The sequence below is a fragment of the Panthera uncia genome, chromosome D4, assembly GCF_023721935.1.
Source record: "Panthera uncia isolate 11264 chromosome D4, Puncia_PCG_1.0, whole genome shotgun sequence".
Taxonomy (NCBI): Eukaryota; Metazoa; Chordata; class Mammalia; order Carnivora; family Felidae; genus Panthera; species Panthera uncia.
In genome coordinates, this window is record NC_064807.1 from 37,486,192 (window position 1) to 37,505,644 (window position 19,453).

The 19,453-nt window shown below is 40.2% G+C and overlaps 1 protein-coding gene across 9 annotated transcripts in view; it reads right to left on the reverse strand.

The window, feature by feature from the left end:
• Positions 1–751: 751 nt before the first annotated feature.
• Positions 752–19,453, reverse strand: part of MPDZ (multiple PDZ domain crumbs cell polarity complex component) — a 162,550-nt gene continuing 143,848 nt past the window's right edge. For 5 of the 9 annotated variants that reach the window (XM_049617511.1, XM_049617427.1, XM_049617260.1 and 2 more), the window contains 15 exons: positions 19,139–19,231; positions 18,980–19,054; positions 18,076–18,247; positions 15,282–15,427; positions 14,253–14,336; positions 13,889–14,082; positions 11,474–11,621; positions 10,526–10,612; positions 9,596–9,686; positions 8,650–8,693; positions 7,428–7,550; positions 6,105–6,209; positions 5,421–5,533; positions 4,064–4,187; positions 752–2,205 (listed from right to left, as the gene is read on the reverse strand). In XM_049617511.1, the coding sequence (XP_049473468.1) occupies positions 2,059–2,205; positions 4,064–4,187; positions 5,421–5,533; positions 6,105–6,209; positions 7,428–7,550; positions 8,650–8,693; positions 9,596–9,686; positions 10,526–10,612; positions 11,474–11,621; positions 13,889–14,082; positions 14,253–14,336; positions 15,282–15,427; positions 18,076–18,247; positions 18,980–19,054; positions 19,139–19,231 (1,746 nt within the window). In that variant the 3' untranslated portion in view covers positions 752–2,058. The remainder of the gene's footprint in view (positions 2,206–4,063; positions 4,188–5,420; positions 5,534–6,104; positions 6,210–7,427; positions 7,551–8,649; positions 8,694–9,595; positions 9,687–10,525; positions 10,613–11,473; positions 11,622–13,888; positions 14,083–14,252; positions 14,337–15,281; positions 15,428–18,075; positions 18,248–18,979; positions 19,055–19,138; positions 19,232–19,453) is intronic. The other 4 variants (XM_049617664.1, XM_049617585.1, XM_049617828.1 and 1 more) reach the window with 1 other exon arrangement.

The following is a 19,453-nucleotide window of genomic DNA, read 5'->3' on the forward strand; positions in this document are numbered from 1 at the left end:
AGATCATGTTCTGGGGCTCCTTGTAGCCATGAATTGTGGGGAGACACAACTCAGGCAAGTACAGACACATACCAGGGACTGTTCTCCTTGGAGTGCCCCACGTATTTACTCAAATGTTCATGTGGTTGGTTAAGTTGCTCCCCTAGAGTCTAGCGTGAAGTGTGGGAGAAGAATACCTCCTGGATTGCTGGCGGTGTGTGTGGCTTCGTCCATCCTGTGTAAGAACCACGGAATTCTTACATGTTAGCACTAGATGCACGCTTTGAGATAAGATAACCCATCGTTTTACAGATAAGGTGAGTCAGACAGAATGCACACGTTCATTAGCTAATTGGGGACAGAACTAGCAGAACAGACGTTCCTCAATTCCTTCCTCAGTGTTCAACCAGACTTTTCATGTCTATTAATATAAATAACTTCCATTAGGACTTTTTCCATCTGAACTCACTTTAGCTCGTGACTACCCCCAAGAACAATTTATAGTATTACCACATTAATACAGCACCTCAGAAAAAATACAGAGGCAGGACACGTCTCTTTCCACCATGCTGTCTGTCTTCCACCGCTCCGGGAGGAGTCTATGGATCTGCAGTATTAGTAAAAATTCTGGATGTAAAAAACATGGGGCTTTTCATAATGATGTTGTCGTTGTCCAAACTTCCTCTGATTGTAACTATGGACACCATATGTTCAGTTAGACAGGATAAAAACCAATTTTAAATTGTAAATCTTGAACAATATAATAAGCTTTTTCCCAGTAAAAAGAACAGACAAAAACTACGCCTGTTTCTTTCTTCGTGCACCATGAAACTTCTTATTTATTCACTCCAATTCTGCATTTACACAAAAGTGCTGTAATAAAATATCTGTACACTACTTCTGTTACAAATATAGATAATATTTAAAGTGACTTCATATATTCTAATGTAGGAGTTTCACGCTCTAAAATGGGAATGAACACATGATAATTCCTCACCAGTTGTCTCAATAAACAGCTCCATCTGTTTCCCTTAGTCTTAAACTATTGTATTATAAGATGTTAATATAAGGCAACGAAATGAAGTTATGTTAATCCCCTTAATTTTTCTATCAATTTACTAATGGCACACAACCAAAATAATTACTAACACATTGCTTTTTTCTCTGTCATTAAGATTAATAGTAATTGAAAACCAATTGCACAGCGCGCTAACACATTTTTAGTGTTGCATCGGTTAAAACCAGCATTAAAGATTCTGAGAGACGTCTACGTTCCTCCGTGGTCAGCTTGGCCGCGTTCTAGAGAAACTACAGTCAATAGTGGGTGGCATCACCACTGTACTTACAGAAACATGAAAATATTTTATCACAGGTCAAAAATAAAAATGAACATCAAGATTTGCATCAAACATTTTCTTTACAAACTTAGGGATACTGCTTCATTTAACTGCTATTTACTCAACCTTAGAAACCCATTTTAGGATAAAATGTATATGTGTATTTTAAAGGTGAGGAGATGCCATTTTTCTATAATATTCAATATTGTAACTACTGAGAGTATTTTTAAAGATTTTTCAATGGAAAAACTGTTTAATTTCCTTTTTTATTTAGCAATGGGGAGAGGAGTTGGACTGACAAAATGACGCATTTTTTATGACACTTGAGATTTCTTCTTTATTTTATATTTTCATTCTTACCCTAATTTATTAAAGCCATTTCTCTTAGGTTAGCTTTAGACTATTTTTTTCTCTACTAACCAGTTCAGCGTATCGCATTTTCTGCACATGTGATGACAAGTCGTCAGACATCTTTACAAAGAAAGGCTGGATTTACCTATGCACACAGTCCTTCTCTTTAAGTGTACGTTCACAAGATCCAAGGAGAAAGGCAAAATGACACTAGGTGGTAAGAGAATCATTTCCACACGAGAAAAACAAATTTAGATGGTACTTCCCCCACCCAGAGTTTTGAAGAGCCTGCTGAAGACCGCACGGGGAAAGGTGTCCACAAGACCCATTCTCTCCACGGTGTGGGAGGTGAGCGAGGGGTTGGTTGAGTTGGCTCAACTCTGCAGTACAGTCAGGAGAGAACCATCAAGGTGACAGTTCCTTTTGTCCGCTTAAGGATGGCAACAGCTTCTTCATGGGTCACCCCTTCCAGACTCTGGCCATTGACAGCAATGATCTGATCACCCCTTTTGAGACGCCCATCTTCCGACGCTGCTCCCTGCAATTATAAAGCAGACTTGTTTGCTTCTCAAAAAATGCTGCCTCGCAGCTACACGACAGAAAAAGATCTAAACAAGAATGTAAATTGCTCTGCATGTACACACACATTGCTCTCGAAGCTCCATGGGCGCTGCACAGCCATTAAGCAATGATGAACATACACAAAGGAGGTCTTGCTCCTGCATGGTTTTAACACTGAGATTCCAATTTTAGAGAGAATTTAGCAGTCAACAGATTAGTTGGATGGTTTTTGGCTGTTCAGCACAGCAGTTGGTGGGAAATCAAATTAATAAAGAATATTTGGGAATCTGCCTGGCAGCAATGATTTCATAGAATCCAGGATTTTTCATCCTGTCAAGAAGGCCTACAGAAGACGACAAAGGATGAGATACGAACAAAAGCAGCTTTACAGGACAAGGGCATCAGGCCACGGAGCCCAAAGGTCTACAGGAGCAGAAAGCCCGTATGCATGTTGACAAGGACTAGGCAGGATGCAAGTCCTACTAATTCTAAATGTAATTCTTTCTGGGGCTTTGAATAGGCAGCTCAAGCTGCTGGTTCTTTACTTCCTGAGGGTATGTGCAGTCTTCGCATTTCTTCTGGGCCTTAAATGATTAAGATGAAACACAGACACTGCCGTTTGAAAAAGAATCCCATCTTAAGGCATGCTTACAGTAGGCAATTATGCAATTAAATATAAGATTAAAAATATGGAAAAGTTAATGAGGAATCCATAATGATGAAATTCTTAAAATATGTTCTAACTAGCATGCCTTAAATAAATTGTTCCCAGGCTGAGGAAAAGGACTGCATGAGTCTTCTATTCACTGACAAATGCTGTTTGTATTTTTGGACATACCAATGGCTTTTAAAAAAAATCTCGTAAATTAAGCCTATAACTAGGTTGCTGTAGATACAGCGCTTTAAATTGGTTAAAAATAATAATTCTTTTTCAAAATAATGGAATAAAACCTCCACATGTAGGCACTTTAAAGGACTATAGCGCTAACCTAAAGCAGCATCAAACTGTTCAATAGGTTGCCCATAAGGACTGTTCCTTTGTACTGTAAAATCCTGAGATTCCAGATTTTCTCCATAGGAAATTATGTCCAATTTTGTAGCTCCTGAAGAAAATGTCTCAAGAACGAATTAATAATAATTATGTGGGTTTGGATTATGTTAAACAGCACCAATGTTGTGATAAACTTATTCTCAACATCTTTAAATTAGAACACTCACTGTATATACAACTATATAAATTTTTTTACGAAATCGAATCCCCGGGCTACAAATAGCTGATTTACTGTAGGTGATATAGCTTCTGGATACTCTGCAATTTTTTTAGTTGTTATCTTTCTATTTTATTCAATAAAATTAAACTACAGAATAAATGCCCTGTTAGATATTAGTGAATCTGTGTAGCTATTTTATGTACTTTCCTGTGTCTATTTAGTATTTCACAACAAAAAAAATGCAAAGAAAGATAAATGCCAGCCCTCTACAGCATACATATTTAAAATGTCCCATTTTCAAAAGACATTCAATCATAGGCGACCTGTTTTCAAAGGACAAAAAAATCAGGTCTTACTGTCTAACTAAAGTTCATTAATATTTTTATTGCATGTTGTCAAGAGTTCCCATGGAATTTCAATTTGAGCCTCTTTTCCTTTAAACATAACTAAGCCTCAAATTGGACAAAAATATTTAATGACCTGTTCCTGAAGGGAGTTCCAAAAGAAAATGATCAACTGTTAACCATTTGGCGTTACCTCAGGCCATAAACTAATAAGCCAGCTGCTGACCACTATTAATGAATGTTTAGGGGGGAAGGGGGAGGTTGACATTCGCAAGCTTACCTTCGCAAACACTGTTTTAACATAAATGGGTAAGTCTCCATGAGGGCTGCCATATCCTCCTACTATACTGAAGCCTAAGCCATCTGGTCCTCGGTCTAGTGTAATAGATTTACACTGAGGAGGCCTACAGCAAATGGAAGGAAAAAAAAGGGTTTTCTGATTTTCAAAATCAAATCTGTAAGTTATGGATTATCTGACATCCACCTAGAACCAGGAAAATTCTCTGTGCTACTGACGAGTATATTGCGGGTATTTTGGGGATGCTTAAACTGTCAGTGCATGCCGGTCTCAGTATTTTAAATTTACATAATCTGCCAAAATCCTACTTAACACACCCTAATTCTATTACTCATCTAAAGTTCCCTTACACTAACATGTTCATGACATGATCCAATCCCCCTGCATGCATGCACATTCTTTTTCCCATTTATTTAAAGGAAGATGGCTATCATGGAAAAGGCATAAACATCAGTATTCCCAAGCTCAGAGAAAAAAATCGATTTCTAACAATGTAGAGGCTGCATCAAATTATTTAAAAGACTTTAAGATGTTCCTCTCTCCCCCTCTCTCTTGCTTTTTTTTTTTTTTTTTAAATTTTTGTCTTTAATGTTTATTTATTTATGAGACAGAGACAGAGCGCAAGCAAGGGAGGGACAGAAGGAGAGAAAGGCACAGAATCCGAAGCAGGCTCCAGGCTCTGAGTGGTCTGCACAGAGCCCAATGCGGGGCTCAAACTCACGAACTGTGAGATCATGAACTGAGCTGAGGTCAGACACTCAGCTGACTGAGCCACCCAGGCACCCTTCTTCCCCTCTCTTTATGTTCTAATTCTTTTGGACTACTTGTTGGGGGAAGTGTGAAATTTTTTTAAGTTTATTTATTTTTGAGAGACAGAGATAGAGCGTGAGCAGGCAAGGGGCAGAGAGAGAGGGAGACACAGAATCTGAAGCAGGCTCCAGGCTCCGAGCTGTCAGCACAGAGCCCTACGTGGGGTTCAAACCCATGAACCACGAGATCATGAATCGAGCTGAAGTCAGACGCTCAAATGACTGAGCCACCCAGTTCTGGAGCCCCGGAACTGTGAATTTTTTCATCAAAATGATCATTTATTAAATGAGTTGGCAATAGTGGAATTTAAAAGGGATAGCTTTGATCGGTTCCATATCACACAGGGTAGTGACATCAAGAATAAAATGCACCCTCCCCCAAAAGAAAACTCAGGGCAGTGGCATGCTATGTACCTATGCTTGATAAACTGAATCCATGCCATAATTACCTGACAATTTAAAAAACTCATCTCCTATTTTTTCACCTTGAGGTGAGTGGTAGGGACATAGAAACCATAACATGAGCTCACCCTAAATCATCCTGAAATATACCGCTTGACGTGAGCCCGGTGAAAGGGATACTGGAACCAGCAGGCTCCTGCTGGTGACTCGTGACCACACTCACGTCTCCTCCAGCAACTACCTGTACACGGGAGAAAGAGAGAGACAGAAACACACGTTCAGGTGGCCAGGGCCACATCAGTGATTTTTCTTCAAAAATAACTTTTGGATTAAAATGTGTACTTTAATGTCCACTTAATCATTTCTGTTAACTTCATATTCAACCGAAAAGAAAGAAATTCCACAAGGTCCAGAGGCCTCTTCAGCTGACAGTAAAAATACTTTAGTAATTCAATTCTACAAAGTTTTTTTTTTTTTTTTTGATGTTTTCCAAAGGTGGTCTCATATGCAGTTATTTTTTAAAGATCTTCAGACTACAAAGCCACTCACACCACTTAAAATTCTAGCAATTAACTGTTTACCACTAAGGCCTTGCATATATCCCTTTAGATATAAAATATGAAGCAATAAACGCATCAGGATAAAATGTTTCTTACATGCTTTCTTGGAACACTTGATGTAATCATCTGTGTTCAAGGGAAATATTAAATACAATAGCATCAGGAGATTTAAGCAGTTTTACCGCCTTACTGTGAAAGCTCATGTGTCAAGCTAACCACACTGCGAAGAGTGGTCGGGATGCCAACTCTTACCTGCATCTCAATGGAGCCAGAGGCATTTTTCAGTAAGTTAACTGCTTGGGTATGAGTCATCCCCTCAGTGGATGTGCCACAGATAGTGACGATCCTGTCCCCAACCTGCAAGGGAGAAAAGAAAATAGACATCTGCGAAGGCAGCCATGGAGAGTGGGACCCTGAGACCTAAACAGTCATTTCCTTCTCTGCCTTGAACATCACACACACAGTGCTCCCAGCAACTGAAACACAATCAAGGAAACCCGATCATTTCAAGAAGGAGTGATGATAAAAAGAAGCTGTACATGATGACTGAGTTCTAGAAGTCTCTGGGGCAAGGGGGAAAATCACTCATCCCTTGCCTTCATTTCTCCTCAGGAGGCACTGCTTCCTATTATAGAATAAAATATCTGCTATCAATTAAAAAAATTTCTTTGGACATTATTATTTACACATTAGCTGTGTCTCTAAGTCGGGAGTTGGCAAACAATGGCCCGTGGGCCAAGTGTGGCCCACTGCTTGTTGTGGTGGACAAAGTCTGGGTGGAACATGCTTACTCAGTTGTCTGCACAGGGCAGAGATGAGTGGCTGCAACAGAGACCACCTGTCCCGCGAAGACAAAAGTATTCACTTCCGGCCCTGCACAGCAAAGTTTTCCACTGGGTGCAACCATCAATTTTTAAGTGTCAGTCACAAATGTAGTTATCAAAATAGACTCCATCGTTTCTAGTTTAGAGACTATTTAAACTAAGACGTGGCTATGTCTTGAGACCCTTTCTGACACGAGGCCACACAGATTTTACTGGAATATCCACGTAATTTTCGGGCTGGACATTTAGTGTAAATTTCATCACAGTGTTCTATGCTAGCATAATCCCTCAACTTTGAAGCAAGTTTTGTACGGTTTTACAACGTAGGTCACATTTATAGTAAACTTCTGCAAAACTGAAGATCAACCACAACCTACGTGATAGTTTTCAATTTAATAAAGTTAAATTGGCATTTGAGCCAGTGACACGTGTAAGGAAAAACTTCACTTCATACTGGTATTCTGAAAACACTTTGTTTTCTTTTAACTTCTTTCACAGACCTTCAAACAAGTAAAAAACGACGGTAAATCTTCCCAGCTCATTTACTTGTCAATTTGCATACAGCGGGAAATTCTCCTCTCTTACTTCTCTTCACCTTTTACTCCAAGCAAGCCCTCCTGTGGCTGGACTAGCGGATTTAAAAGCAGAATCAGACATTTAAAACTGCCTGCCACAGCTGGGAGGACTCAAAGGGTTTATAAAAACTTCTGCCAGCTCTGTGAGGGCCGCCAGGGTAATTAGTAGAACTTACTCTGAGTTTTTGGGTCTGAGCTGCCACTCCATTTGGGTGCATCATTGCAATAAATATGGGAACATCACCAAGAGGGCTGCCCACTCCTCCAGCAATGCTGATTCCCAGGGAGTCAGCAGGCCCCTGCCATGGAAGAGATTAAAATATTTTTTTGGTCAATGTGGTATTTTAAATTGATGTTTGGTTTCTTTGGCACAATATCATCCAGTTCACTTAGGTCTTTGAGGTGTGAGGAAAATGAAGCTCAAGAAAGCTGCATTATTTCATGTGACACGGGTCCTTAGCATGACTTAGGAAAATGAGCATCCTTGCAGGAAATGAAAGAAATTAAAACACATTAAATGAAAATCATATCATTATGGGGTGACGGAAAGCAAGCAGGTAAACTGGTGAACTGAAGGACCCCAGTTTTGGAATCAGAAAGGTCTGCATTCAAAGCCAGGTACCCACACTTACAAATATTGGGCCCTGATGAAGTTCAGCCCTCTTAATGAGTAACTAGGCCATCACCGATGAAATGGAGATTAGAGCACCCCTCAGAAAGGGCTGCAGAAAATATTAAATGAGATGGTGACAGCATGATGTGTCTATGAGAATTTTCAGCATATAGAAAAGGCTCAAGAAATTGTAGCTGGTTTTATGTTCTCTCTGTGGATGGCGGTCAGGGAAATCTGTTTCATGAGAATAAGAAATAGCTGTTGAAAGCCAAGGCTCACTTATGAGAAGCGAGAGATGGAGTGATCATTTGTGTGGGATTCAGTGGATGCCAGTTTGGGTAATACAGGATATGCCAACAAAGATTTTCAAACAAGGTCCTGTGACCAGGAAATTCAGTGAAGACTGAATTGTGCTACTTTCCACTGTATTTCGGACATAATTTTTCAGATGGCATGGTAAAATAGTAAGACTGCTAATAGGAAAATATATATGCAGATGCCTCTGAAGTTTCAACAGAATTTATATTGTTTTCTCTTCCCCAAGTTACCCTTTTCATTTCTTTAAAAAAATTTTTTTAATGTTTATGTATTTTTTTGAGAGACAGAGACAGAGCGTGAGTGACGGAGGGGCAGAGAGAGAGGGAGACACAGAATCCAAAGCAGGCTCCAGGCTCCAAGCTGTTGGCACAGAGCCCGATGCAGGACTTGAACCCATGAACTGCAAGATCATGACCTGAGCAGAATTCAGACACTTAACAGACTGAGTCACCCAGGCACCCCATTACCTTTTTTATTTCAACTGTCCTTAATCCCTGTATTTCAGATGCCACTGTAAAGGTGAAAAAAGAATAGGGTTATTAAATTATTTTATGTTCAACTAAATTTTAGTCAATGCCTGAAGCTGGATGCGACTAAATGAGACACACTATTTTTTTTTTTTTTTGAAAGGGGGGTATTCAAAGTTGCCAGTACACATGACTTAATCCATCTCACATAGGGACTCTTTATTTTTCCAGTTGGAAAAATATGCACACCATCCCATTTCTTCTTTCTTATTTTAATCATTGATTATATAACTGCATAATCCACCTTGAATGAGTCAAGGACAGAATAAGCTTTGGACAGAAAGACACATGTGCACAGCTGAGAAAAATAAAGTCATGGATACATTAAAAGGAATTCATGGACCTAAGTGGCTAAATTTCTAGAATATTAGTCACATTGCAAACAGAGACTGCCATATGGTTAGTTCTTCAATTTGAACAACTTTCAACCAATGCTCCAAGCCAAAAAACCCTCTGCATCATGGTTTCATGTAATTAAAACACAGGAGGATCATACTAATTTTCTCAATCAAAATTTTGCGGTCTTCATGGAAAAGAAGGCTTCACTTAATGGTATCTTCTGAATTATTGGTGTTAAACAGAAAAAGGAAATGAAAATCAAATGCACCAGTCTTCTTAGTAAGAAAAAAATTACAGAATCCTGATTCTAATGTTTAGCATAACTCATAGAAAAAAACAACAAATGGAAAAGCTGCCAAAGAACAAAGGCACAGCTTCACGTTGTTCAGATTTTTTGTCGATGCACACCTTGGCACCTGTATTAGTGCACAGAATGATTTAGGGAAAGAGAGCTCAAAGGTAAATCGAGACAGGGGAAAAAACCAACAGCGTTGGTTACCAAAATTCAAACCAGTAACTCGTGTTTAAAGTATCAAACCGATCTCACATGCATTCTTCTTCAAACTACTTTCCAGTGACTCCGATGTACTGGATCCAGAAAGTGGAAAAGTGAATGATGACAGGCTGCCTTCACTCATCTACGAAATACACAATAATTATTCTAGAAAGTTTTGGAAGTAATTATACTGCATAAATACCACTTATTTCGGAATTCAATTCTTTTTTAATGCATCTAGAGAGAAATACCTTTTAAACAACAGTGGCATTTGATAATTAGAAGGGCACTTTAAATAGTTTCTCTTAATTTTTTTCCATATTACAGAAGAATTTTCCTAGTGGCATAAAAAACGAAAGCTAAAAGAATAGATGAGGCAGATTCCAACCCAACTAAAATTTTAGTGGATTTTCATAATCTCATTCAAGCGAACCCTCTCTAGGTGGAAACGGATGTTGTACATAGACTGGGGCTTGTGCAAACTGTAAAATCAGGGCCAGTCAATTGGAGATGAATGGTAGTCCTGAGGAGGTGAAGAAGGGGCCTTTCTGGACCGGTGATGAAAGTGGGCTTCTGTCATCAGAAGACAACTGAGGAGAGTCATGAACAAATGTGGTTTGTTCAACTTAAATGGGAGTTTTTCCGCTGAATATTGATAAATGTTTGTTATATACTTTAAAAATGTGTCATCTTGGTAGGCTTTACATCCACTAATTGGTTAACATATGTAATTATGGGAAGAGAAAAGCAGAATTGTTGACATCAAGTTCCTTAGAATGACTTACAAACTACTCAAGAGCCACACCTTGTTTACCTGTCCCTCTCAGCAGGTGCCCCTCCCTCAGACTCCCCACCTCACTCCTGGGGCCAGAGGGCCAGGCCTGGGTATGCCCCCCCTGGGCAGCCCCACCTTCGGGGCCATCGCCAAGTCCCTTTTGGCATGCAGACCACATCACCCTGATGAATCCCACAGCTACCCACCTGGCTGCTTTGAGAAGGCCTCCTCTCCGAATGGAATGGACCTGCTTTGATTCTTCCGACTTCCAAGGTTACCGTGCCCAGGGAACACTAGGGGAGTGGTTGTTTTATGAAAAAGTTCAATTAAAACGCTCCATTTATCGTCAGCAGTACATAATATTCTTTAAGACTAGGTTTTTGAAAGGCACCCTCGTTGTGGGGTTTCCACAGTCAAGGATGCCTCCAATGCTTTGTGGAAAGAGACTTTCCTAAAACATAAAACTAGTAACAGCAAGCAGCAGCAACACCCAGTGTCTGCCTCACGACCTCATGATTTACATGGAGACTGTTTCTGCCGAGGAAGAGAGAAACGGAGAATCAAGCCATCAACGCAGGAAACCTACTGGTTCAGATAGGCCAAGTGTACTAACTAACCAGGGCTTAACAAACAAAACAGAAACAACAGAACAACCGTGTCCTTAATCGATAACTGGGCAAACTCTTTACTGCCACACTGGACCTGAACAGACCTATGACACAACACTGAAATAAGCCACACTGCTATAAACACAAAATAAGAATGAAGACAACTTCCCTGTGACCTTTGCCAAATAAATCATAGGCGTGCAAAAGACACCATGTAGTCTAATGTGAAAGCACAATGAGGTGTCTGAGATTCTGGGCTTCTGGAGGTAGACGCACTGGTTTAAATCCTACTGTGATTCACTAGCTATGTGACCTTAATGGATGGTCAACCTTGACAAGGCTTTTCTGTGACATTTAATAACAGAAAAGACATTATATAATAAAGCACTATTACAGATTGTTCAGAAATTGCCACTAAGAATGTGTCTCATTTGAGACAACATTTTAAATAAAGAGAATTCAGTGCTTATTTGACCGTGGTAGCCCAATTAGTTCGCCCTCCTTCCCCCATGCCCCGCATACTCACTGTTGGCCTCTGAGGTTTACCTTCAGCAAAGCAGCCACAGCTTCCTGGGTGGCATCACGGACATCTTCTCCATTCACCGTTAAAATCTGGTCCCCCTGCACCAGTCTCCCGTCAGCGTCTGCAATCCCTCCTTTGACAATGTCGGATACAAATACTCCACTATCACTTCTGCAAACATAATTTTGAATTTGAACATGACTGTTTTTCTGCCACTGGAATGTACTGCTTACTTTTTGAAAAGAGAACATTTTTTAACTAAAAACTTGACTTTTAGTTTGATGACTTTAAAAGTTTGTTTTCAGCAACACAGGGGCAACATTATTAGAATTATTTTCTATGATAATAATAGCTTATGTCTTATAGTATTTCGTGGATTAAACGTATGTTTCATAAGCATATTTATTCTTCAACAATTATATAGTGTGAGGTGAAGTGGCTACTATTATTTTCTCATTTTATGGGTCACAGTTACTAACTAGCAAGAATGGGACTTAGGAGTTAGTTCTTGGGTGCTAAGTCTATTGCTCTTTCTACATCATAATGAAGCCCTGAATGAATATTGAGCTGTGGCAGCATAAATATGTTGGTATTATCATCAACATCATTAACATTATTGAAAATAAATAGCGGGGCACCTGGATGGCTCAGTTGGTTAAGTGGCCGACTTTGGCTCAGGTCATGATCTCACAGTCTGTGAGTTCAAGCCCAGCGTCGGGTTCTGTGCTGACAGCTCAGAGCCTGGAGCCTGCTTTGGATTGTGTCTCCCTCTCTCTCTGCCCCTCCCCTGCTCACACGCTGTCTCTCTCAAAAATAAATAAAGATTAAAAAAAAAATTAAAAAAGAATCACCTTTTGGCAAACATCATAGGAATAATTAATTCAGGCAAGAAAACATTCATGGACAATGAAACTCATGGGCAAAAGCAGGATGAAAAACCAGATAATCCTAAAGTCTCAAAACAGCTCCACAAAGAATATTTACTGATGATAAAGGGAAAGGAGAACTTACTAGTGGAGAGGCCTGGAACATAGCACCTTAGCCAAGAGATCAAAATCAACATCCCCAGCGCAGAAAGACATCATGAGCCCCCTGGTGGGATGCCGTGAGAGGGGCAACGCTCCGCGTCTGTGATATTCCTGCCAAGGATGACTGACCTACCCTCACATGAGCAACCGCAGGCAAACCGGCAGATCCAAACAGCCGAGTGTTCTATAAAATAACTGGCTGCTGGGGCACCTGGCGGCTCAGTCGTTTAAGCAGCCGACTTCCGCTCAGGTCACGGTCTCATAGTTCGTGAGTTCGAGCCCCACGTCAGGCTCTGTGCTGCCAGCTCAGAGCCTGGAGCCTGCTTCGGAGTCTGTGTCTCCCTCTCTCTCTGCCCCTCCCCTACTCGCACCCTGTCTCTCTCTCAAAAATAAAATAGAAACATAAAAAAAGAAAATAAATAGTGAATGTGTACCTTAAACTGAAACCATTTGTTTAAGTATCACTCCTGTGATGTCTTTTATTTTAAATGGATTATTCTTACAATCTAACTTTCGTGCAAGATGGATTTATGCAAAATGAACTAATACTAATCTTATTCCAACCTGCCTTCCATTCATAAAACTACAAAACTACCAGCATTTTCTTGCTGACATAAAACATAACCGTAAGTAGAAATGTGCAGTGAAAGTGCAGTCACGTAACTTCTTGTCAAGGTCAGAACCTCAAATGCACCATTTCCCCATCTGATCCTCTGGCTTTGCTATCTTTAGCATAAAGGTGTTGGAATTTACTGGATTATGAATTGGTTGATACTTATCTATAAATATTTAAATAAATTAGGTACTGAATTCACCAATTTACCACCTGGCCTCTTACTTTCTGTTCCCTTCTGATGGCAAGCTTCTGCTCAAGCCAGTCCTCCCTAGAATATCCTCCACTCCCTGCACACAGACTATCACTTATCACTTTCAGCCTCAGCTCCGGCACCTCTTTTCTGAGCAGTTTCTCTAATCTGCTTCCTCAAATAGAGTCATTTGTCCCTTTATGCTGCCACAGCTCCCCCACCATATGGTTTGGTCACTCATCAATGGAATCCTTCTTTGCAGGAACATATTTAACTCTCATTTACCAAACTGTGAGTTTTTTGAGACCAGGAACCATATCTTATTTAACTTTGTTCCCCAGAACCTAATGTCTTCCCTGGCACACAGCAGGTACTCAAGAAATACCAAATGTCTTTTTGTCTAGTACCTTCAAAATCCCCCAAAGTACTAACTTAAAAAGTTCAAAAGTGAGGTCGTTTGGTGCTCCGTTACTGAATGGGCTGATAGCAGCTGCCTACGGAACACCAGCGCCTGGGAGAGAGTCTACTACTGTTAATACTCTTTAAAAGAAGTGACATTCAATCATTTCCGAAAGGTCACTGGGTTTGCCCTCGTCGGTCATACCTTTTCCCAACAATACTTAATCCCAGGCCTTTCCCCGGCTTCTTGTGCAGCTCAATAGTGAGGGTATCACACACATGCTCCTCCTTGTAGGGGGCCTCATCTCTATACAGCGTCAGGCGTACTCTGTGTGGCGTCTGTCTCAGGACATTTATTGCTTCATCATGTGTGGCCTTTCTCAAGTCAATTCCATTCACCTGGACAGACACAGGACACTGTGAGGACCCGGGTGAGTCAAATAAAGAAAAAGCAAGAATGGGGGCTGATGAGGGGGAGACGAGAGGAGGAGGAAAGAGGAAGTGAAAGAAACAGAGACCACCCTCCCCAGAATAGCTCTTTCTTTGTTAATTATAAAGGTATTCTGTACCTCTAAAATCTGATCTCCAGCCCAGAGTCTCCCGTCTTTACATGCTGCTCCTTCTTCATAAACTTCATGGATAATAATGGCACCCTAAGGGCCCAAACAAAATATGCTTTATCCCATTCTCCCTAGGACTGATGAGCAAAAATAAAAGGAAAACACACTGTACTTTCAAAGATAATGCTAAGGGTTCTATACTCACTGGATCCAGAGTGAGTCATATCAAATTTCAAAGAAACGTGTAATGCGATTTTCAAGGAAGTTTATATTTATCTATTTTTTCCAATGATAGGGAGGTTTAAAGAAAAAAATTATGGGGGCGCCTGGGTGACTCAGCTGGTTAAGTGTCCAACTTCGGCTCAGGTCATGATCTCATAGTTGGTGGGTTTGAGCCCCATGTCAGGCTCTGGGCTGACAGACCAGAGCCTGGAGCCTGCTTCAAATTCTGTGTCTCCCTCTCTCCCTGCCCCTCCCCCGCTCTTACTCTGTCTCTCAAAAGTAAATAAACATTAAAAAAAAAAGAAAAAAAATTATGAAACATATAAATCATACATATGTATGTATAATAGATAGATATCACCTTTCCTATCTGCAAATGAAAATGATAGATATACATCATCTTTCCTATCCACAAACGCAATTACTAGATTTTAGAAGATTTTTGACCTTTAGAAAATGTTGTTCACGACTTTTCAAACTCCTCAGTATGGGACTGACCCAATCATATCCCATCAGTAATAAAGGAAATTAAAATACGGCAAAGACTGGAAAACTGATGGACCTATTTTGACCTGAAAGTCACGATCGCGAGTGTAACTATCTTAGTGAGTCGGTATTCACTTCCTCAAATACAAATCCCAGTACTAAATTTCTGGTATTTGCTCTACAAATGAAAACAACAGTGAACGATGCATTTTTCTAAGCCTTTATATTTCATTTAATAGAACTGATAAAAACCTCCCGGACAGTGATCTCTCAGGTGCACTGAGGTTGCCTGAGTAACTGAAGAATCTCTGTGTATCTGAGTGTCCTCACCAGCAGAGTGTCGGACCCTCCAACAATGCTCAGGCCCAGCCCTGTTCGCCCTTTGGAAATCTCAATTGTTGTTTCACAGCCTGGGATAATGGGGCAGGTTGCAGGATCAGAAGCAAAGATTGCTGGTGTTGATGATCTGCTTGTACCTAAAAATAAATTAAACATGAAATGAAGTAAGATACAAATTGATTAGATGGTATAAACAGCAAACTCACCACACTGGTTGCCTTTGGGGGATGGAAAAGAAAAAGGGCCCAAGATTTGGGACAGCAAAACATCAAATTTATCTTAATCTTTTAGTTATATTTAAAAAAAAAAAAATCAGGGGCTCCTGGGTGGCTCAGTCGGTTGAGCGTCCGACTTCGGCTCAGGTCACGATCTCACAGTCTGTGAGTCCGAGCCCCGCATCGGGCTCTGGGCTGATGGCTCAGAGCCTGGAGCCTGCTTCTGATTCTGTGTCTCCCTCTCTCTCTGCCCCTCCCCCATTCACGCTCTGTCTCAAAAATAAAAAATAAAAACGTCAAAAAAAAAAAAAAATCAAACAAAATGATTACATCATCATTAATTAGGGTGGTGGGTGCCAAGTTACTTTCTGCACTATTGTGTATTTTCTAAATCGCTCGAGATAATATGCATAAAAGCCCAAGAACAGAGAGTTGAACTGAACCTCTAGTGTCATGTTGATAATCAACATTTCACTAGAGCCAAAAAACCTTCTCATGAAATTATGATTTGTAAAACTCAGAACTGTGATATGTGGCAGTAAACTAAAAACACATTCTGAGAAGACCAGAAAACACAAAGCACATCAATAATTCTAATCACGGTGCCCGCATTTCAGGGCTTTTTATGCTTTTGTTTTGGTTTTCCTTTTCTTCGTCTCCTAGAGCATCTCTTCTTATGTAATCAGATCTGTGTCTACATGCCCCAGGATTTACTATCTGAGTTTATAAAACGTCAGGAGACCCCCACCCCCACAAGCAGTTTCGTTCTTTGTGTGTCTCGCATGATGTTTTACAAACTCAGATATTAAATCCTGGTGCATATATGCTCAGGACTGAAGACATAAGAACAGATCAGGAAAAAACAAGGAGAATATAATTTCACACCTTGTTTTATGATAGTCTTCATATCATATGTTTTATGATATCCCAAAGAGCATACAGCAAATGTGATGTTTTGAAGAAGTTAAGAGGGGTGCCTGGGTGGCTCAGTCAGTTAAGCATCTGACTTTGGCTCAGGTCACAATCTCATGGTTCGTGAGTTCGAGCCCCACATCAGGCTCTGTGGTGACAACTCAGAGCCTGGAGCCTGCTTTGGAATCTGTGACTCCCTCTCTCTGCCTCTCCCCCACTCTTGCTCTGTCTCTGTACCTCAAAAAATAAATAAATGTTAACAAATTTTTTTAAATAAAATTAAAAAAATTAAAAAGTTAAGATACTCAATGAGTAGTTTAAGACAAGAGACTCTTTTTAGAAATCGGAAACACACTAATTCTTGCTCCTGAAATGGTAAGAGTAGGTGTAAGATGTTTCTTTTATGTTACATTTTCATTTAGCATTTCATATTTTTTATAGACAGTGCTACTTACAGATTGACATAAAATTGAAAAATGAGAAAATTTTTGTAAAACCTTTTAACATTTCAGTGAATTACCCAGTCTTTCTAAATAAAGGATTACCTTCATCACATATGTATTACTTTAAGATTTTTTTTTTATCTAACTATATTACATATGTTTTAAAAATTGCTGTTTCCCTAAATACCCGTCAAAAGAAGTTAATGTTTCAGACTGGAGGCCAAAAGATTTCTTCTCCCATCACAGAAAACGCCTACGTGGGGGTGCCTGGGTAGCTCAGTCAGTTAAGCGTCCGACTTTGGCTCAGGTCATGATCTTGCGATTTGTGGGTTCAAGCCCCGCGTCGGGCTCTGTGCTGACAGCGCAGAGCCTGGAGCCTGCTTTGGATTCTGTGTCTCCCTCTCTCTCTGCCCCATGCCCTCTTGCATGCTCTCTCTCTCTCTCTCTCAAAAACAAATTAAAAAATATTAAAAAAAAGAAAACGCCTATGTGTTTAAGTACTTTTTTCAATGTTGCAAAGCTTGAAATTTACTGTCTTACTTAAAAGTTAGTGAACTGTTGTCAAAAAGCAACTTAAAGGAAGGATTTGCCTCAATATGCCACATTGGCATTTTAATGGCACACACCAGTCTCATTCCATAGTCCACATACAACCACTTCATTTATTTTGACAGGATCAATTACACCCAAATGACAGAACTCAAATCAATTATGCTTGCCATAGCAATAACTAGCATTTTTAAGAGTTTCTGGTAATGCCAGGCATTGTTGATTCCACAGGTAAAGAGATACCACTGTATCCATTTTACAGATTAGATCACTAAGGCTTTAGAGAAGTTGAATTATGTGCTCAATATAAAAAGGGGATATTCCAAATGTTGTTTACTTCATTAGTCAAACACCCAGAATCACAGGTACCTTCAGCAAAAGATCCTTGGAGAGCAAAGAGTGTCATTGCCTTGCTTTAGAGAGGAAGCAGCTGAGGCTCAGAGTGGCTGGATGGGTTTCCCGAGCCCGTATGGCTGGTTAGCGTACAGCCCACAGACTCCCTGCCTGGAAGTCCAGCACTCTTTCTTCAGGAGCTCCTCTCTTTATACCATCTTGTCACCAAAGTGTTCCCTGTCTACGGCCTTTCAAACAGTGAGTTACATACAGGCAGGTGGCTCCCAAGTAGGAACCAGCTGCTGAGGTTAAGTGCACCACACAAGCCCTTACTTCGGATGGACTCCGGTTCCGGGGAGCCAGAAGCTGGGGGCATCGGAGACAAGGAGCTGCTCTTTTCTCCACTGGCTGTACCAGCTGCTGAAGCAACAGCCTGGGAGTCTGGATTCTCAGCACGAATGGTAAGTTTCACTGTTGTCTTTGCTGTTTTCAAAAGGCTAATGAACTGGCGGGGTGTCGGTATGGCAGGGAAACAAAATTCAAAAGCAAATTAGTAGACATACCAGTAAGTCACTATTATAGTTGGAATCTCTTTCCTTGTCAGAACTTGAGGAGTCAAGAAAGAATGGTTGTAGTTTCAGAGTAAGGAAAACGATGCAACCAAAGAATCAAGCCAAAGGGAAAGTGAGAATACAGACGTATGGGTTAAAGGGTCCAACCTTAGACAATTATTAAAACTGAATTTAAAAAATGATTTAAGCTTCTTGCTGGCCAATGTAGAAACAAAAACATTTGCACACCAAATCTCACAAGAAACATAGCTTTTTTTCTAGCACTTATATATGAAAGGCCTAAGTGAGTCTACTAGTAAGTACAGACATAGGGAATATTTATTGGAGCAAATAGTCATAAAAATTCCTTTGATCTTAACACTAAGTTGATATTTATTTAGAAATGCAAGTTTTTCTAAAGGAAAATGGAAATTGTATTTACCAAAAACATCCACTGAACACTGGACTTTCTAGGCAAGAGAAAATATCTTAACATCATTCCATCGGAAAACAGAAAACAGAAATTAGAGGATTTCCAAATAATCTCTCTTCTTCCTTAACGACATCGGTCTAACATAGCTACATGGTCCCAATTCCCTATGATCACATACACACAGACACACACAAACACTGGCCATGCCCACGGATGGGTTCACAGAGTTATTTGCTTTCTTTTGGAAAAGTACCTTTTCAACAGGATAGCCAACAACAACTTCATCATCTACAGCCAATATCTGATCTCCAACTTTCAGCCGTCCATCCTGAATGGAAACATGTAAGATTTGGGGCGATCTTATAGAAGTAATTCCCTTCTCCACCACTTTATGACCGTGAGAAAGCCTCACCTTGGCTGCCGCCCCGTGCTCTGTCAGACTCTTTATGATGACTCCGCTGAGCGTATCTTCTTCACTGATAGCAATGCCCAAACCCCCTTGATCCTAGAGAAATAGGAACAACTTAGAAGACTTGAAACAGATTAAATTTATCCAAAGGAAAGCTATGTGGCCGTAACTTCTAAACATTATCTTCCACCCAAGGGCTAGAAAACTGATTAGAGCCATTCTAAAGTTCATTAATAAAAATCTCTTCTTAAGCAAACTTTCAAGTTTTTTAATGGGAAGGAATTCTCTTCCATCAACTATTCAAATGTATTCATTCCT